A 4481-nucleotide genomic window follows, 5' to 3' on the forward strand; every position below is an offset into this window, starting at 1 on the left:
ATTCAAGCTGGTTTTAAGATCCCCGCCTTCTTCCTTTTACATCAACCGAGTTCAAGGGGAACTTGAAACAGTCTCATTGGGCCATGCGACGAGAAGGGAAAAAAAAGTCCGAGGAGAAAACAGCCCGGGACGACCGCCTTCAGCTCCCCACAGGCAGACCGTCTCCCCTTTAACTACCGTCTTTTGCACGGCAGACAACGTTCCCCGATGCTACACAATAACCGGATTTATTTTGATCGGAACTGGCTGAAGCTGTAGCCCACATCCGAAATTACCAAAGAAAATTATGTCTTCTAAAAGTTGGTCCGTTGTGCTTCTACTGCCGCTGCTGATCTCAGCACAGCAGGGGGACAATGGGATTGCTTTCCCAGAGCATGGATTTTGCCAGCCAATTTCAATACCGCTGTGCACGGACATAGCCTATAACACGACTATCATGCCCAATCTAGTGGGGCATTACAATCAAGAGGATGCTGGACTCGAGGTGCACCAGTTCTACCCTTTGGTGAAGGTACAGTGCTCACCGGAGTTGAAGTTTTTTCTCTGCTCCATGTATGCGCCCGTGTGCACAGTACTGGAGAAGGCGATACCTCCGTGTCGGTCCATATGCGAGAGAGCCAAGCATGGCTGCGAAGCGCTCATGAACAAGTTCGGGTTCCAGTGGCCCGAGCGTCTCCGGTGCGAGAATTTCCCCGTGTTGGGACACGGACACATTTGCGTCGGCCAAAATGACTCATCCGCCGCTACCGTCTCACCCGTTCACATGCCAGTCCCGGGCACCCCGGGTGTCCATGTCTACTCTACAGCCGACGGCCTTTTCCGTTGTCCATCTGTTCTCAAAGTTCCCCCCTACCTGAATTATAAGTTTCTGGGGGAAATGGATTGCGCAGCCCCTTGTGAACCCTCAAGAAGTGGGGGTTACATGTTTTTCAGCGACAGAGAGATTCATTTTGCACGCATATGGGTTCTCATCTGGTCTGTGCTTTGCTGTGCATCCACTTTGTTTACAGTTACTACCTACTTGGTCGACATGCAGCGCTTCAAATATCCCGAGCGGCCTATCATTTTCCTGTCTGGCTGCTACACTATGGTCTCTATAGCCTACATCACTGGTTACTTCCTTGGAGATAAGGTGGTGTGCAATGACGGTTTCACCCCTGATGGATATAAGACTATTGTCCAAGGCACCAAAAAGGAGGGCTGCACCATTCTCTTCATGATGCTCTATTTCTTCAGTATGGCCAGTTCTATTTGGTGGGTCATCCTATCTCTCACCTGGTTCCTCGCAGCAGGTATGAAGTGGGGCCATGAGGCCATTGAGGCCAACTCTCAGTACTTCCACCTGGCAGCATGGGCTGTGCCTGCAGTTAAGACGATCAGCATCCTGGCCATCGGACAGATAGAGGGGGATGTGCTCAGCGGGGTCTGCTTCGTTGGTCTCAGCAACCTGGACCCTCTGCGAGGCTTTGTGCTAGCCCCCCTCTTCATTTACCTCTTCATCGGGACCTCCTTCTTACTGGCTGGCTTTGTGTCACTGTTCCGTATCCGAACCATCATGAAGCACGACGGCACCAAGACAGAGAAGCTGGAGCGGCTGATGGTGCGGATCGGGGTGTTCAGCGTGCTCTACACAGTCCCTGCCACCATTGTCATCGCCTGCTTCTTCTATGAGCAGGCCTTTCGCCCCCACTGGGAGCGCAGCTGGGTCAGCCATAACTGCAAAGGCCTGGCTATCCCCTGTCCTGTGCAGGCCAGTCCCCGAATGACCCCAGACTTTACGGTCTACATGATCAAATACCTTATGACGCTCATAGTGGGCATCACCTCTGGGTTCTGGATCTGGTCTAGCAAGACTCTACACTCCTGGCGCAAGTTCTATACCAGGCTGACAAACAGCAGGCAAGGGGAGACCACAGTGTAGTATTAGGTTAACCAGTGGGACTCACTTTTACATGTTATCAGGACCGATGTCCTTATTATGCTTGTGTGCCTGCTACCTAAGCAATAGGTAAGTAGCACAGTGACTAGTGTAGATACTTGCAGTGTTTGTATTTGACTCTGTTTTATAACCATTACATGCATGCCAAAGTAACGAGTTTGACAAAAGGACAAGCTGGATAAATATGGACCAAACCTGACTGTCTGAACAAATAAACAAACATGGTCATGAAATGCCATGTGCAGAAATTCTCTCCTCCCCCACTTTGCCTCTGTTGTCCTCCAGAGACCATAAAAACTCAGTACGAGTGAGAGTCCAGCAGCATGCAACAGTCAGAAGGGGAACAAGGCATGAAAGAAGTGACATTTATTCTTCCTTTCTGCCATGACATATGAGTTTTTTTAACAAAATTTGTAAATAGTATATGTAAAAAAACTACAACATGAAATTATATATTTGTATTTAAGAAATGTAAATACTTGTGTTATCTGCCAGTTTGCGTGCTGTACTTTTTGCACTCACAAGATGCCACAGAGACCAAGAGCCACTTTTATATGCTGGCAGCTGATTTGTCAAAGCTCTTTTAAAGCATATAAAGCATTTTTTTTCATTCAAAACACCAGGAAAGCGTTTACAATCTGCTTTACATTCTTTCATACATCTTTCACCGAATGGTGCTGCCATGGATATGAAAATTGTCTGTGAAAATTGGGAAAATGTGATGTTTAAAAAACTGCCTTCATGGTCTTTTGTGAATCGAATCAGAGACCTTGTTCATCAAACGTTCAGTTTTCAGATATCTTTTAGCTTCACAAGTTTCGATTTGTTTTCCTTCACACAAAAAAAGCATTCACTTCTCTCTTAACTTTTGCCTTTTAATGTGGTCACATTTTTATCTTGAATCTTTATATATATATATATATATAAAGATTCATATATATACTATATATATATATATATATATATATATAAATAATGCGTAGATCATGTATTTTACAGTGCCTTGGTAGCGGGGCAGCCATGAGGCCCTCGCTGGTGTCTCAGCAGGTGGATGTCGCATCCACATCTATACATGCTGCTCTTTACACAGCATCTGTCTCACAGAGACAAGGAGAACTCTTAAGAGGAGCACTTGTGATTGAGGAGCCCAGTCCTGCCATAGTGTACATAAACCAGCTGTCAGCGATCTGGAGACTCTGCACATACGGCTCACTTGGTGGCAGCACAGTTGTAGAGACTGCTTATGGTGAGATTTTAGGGGAAATGGTCACATTCCCTAATGACTTAACACTAACAGCACCAATAATTGCTTATCAACACTTGCCAAAAGTAACTTGATTACAAATATTTTTCATGCAGTATCATTCAATTGCGCTAGAATATACCTCTGAACACATAAAATGGTATGTATTTTCAATATTTAAAAATCATTCACCATTTCTCATTTGGGTGTGTTATTGTGCTCGAGTGCTGACAGTGTTGCAGATGCTTTAAAATAGACTGAGCAAGAGAGAGATGAAGAGCTTAATGGTCCAGGAAAGTGGATTACATTATCTAGAAATGAAAAAGGATTGTGTTGTTGATACGTATTGCACATTTTTTAACACAATTCTAACCATTAGCTTGTAAAAAAACCCAAAAACAACGAGATTATCATGACCTGTTCAGTGCATCTGCAATTCCGGCGTGCCCATACAATTACATGCAAACAATTCCTGAATACTAATTATGTGGTAGACTTATAAAAATGGCATACAGTATTAACATTTGCAGTATAGTCTTTTATGTATGAATTGGGGGACCCTAAAGTTAAAGTGAAACCAGATGACGTTGTGTCAAATCCATGCCAAATTCTTCTTTTATGCATCGGTTTAATGCTGCAAACCAGCTAATGCACTTCTACATGTAAAACTACTTAGCATTAGTTAGCATTTTCCAGGAATGACTGCAAAATAATGTGTAGCAATATGTGGCCTATTTTATCTGTCGATTTCATTATGCACTTTAGAGTAACTTGTGTATCTCTCCATTCAGATGCTCATATGACATGTGCCAATGCTACAGACACAGCTCACACTGAACTCAGCTTTTTAGAAAAGCCATATTTCTGCTGGTGGAAAATGCTTTCAATTTTCATCGCAAAAATGCGTGCTGCAAATATTCACCTTGGTGGGTGTCTCCCTGCCTGCCGCCCAATGACTGCTGGGATAGGCTCCAGCATCCCTGCGACCCTGAGAGCAGGATAAGCAGTTTGGTTAATGGATGGATGGATGGATGGTTATTGGTATGCATAGGAAATGCAATCAGTTTTAGCAAATATCTTTAGTTTTAGGAAATGTAAATACTGTGTTCTCATGTGCAGTGAGGGAATGTACTGTGTCTCGGTGCCATTTTCACAAGACAAGAGTGACAACAGCAGGCTTAAAGAGAGAGGGCATGGTCGTTTTAAATATTACTGACACACAATGATTTCACTGGTTTTTTGGGACAAAGTGGTGTGTATTGGCCCCCGGCAAAATCCCGCCTACTGGAAACCTCAAGT

At 44.3% G+C, this 4481-nt stretch overlaps 1 protein-coding gene across 1 annotated transcript; it reads left to right on the forward strand.

Moving 5' to 3' along the window:
- The first annotated feature begins 286 nt into the window (after positions 1-286).
- fzd2 (frizzled class receptor 2) lies at positions 287-1921 on the forward strand. The gene has a single exon (XM_056287827.1). The coding sequence runs from the start codon at positions 287-289 to the stop codon at positions 1919-1921; it is 1635 nt and encodes a 544-aa protein (XP_056143802.1).
- Positions 1922-4481: the final 2560 nt, after the last annotated feature.

The sequence above is a fragment of the Lampris incognitus genome, chromosome 10 (assembly GCF_029633865.1).
Source record: "Lampris incognitus isolate fLamInc1 chromosome 10, fLamInc1.hap2, whole genome shotgun sequence".
NCBI classification, from domain to species: domain Eukaryota; kingdom Metazoa; phylum Chordata; class Actinopteri; order Lampriformes; family Lampridae; genus Lampris; species Lampris incognitus.

What these genes read in the sequence shown, in the direction of transcription:
- fzd2 (XM_056287827.1), top strand. Translation starts at nt 287, where the DNA reads ATGTCTTCTAAAAGTTGGTCCGTTGTGCTTCTACTGCCGCTGCTGATC.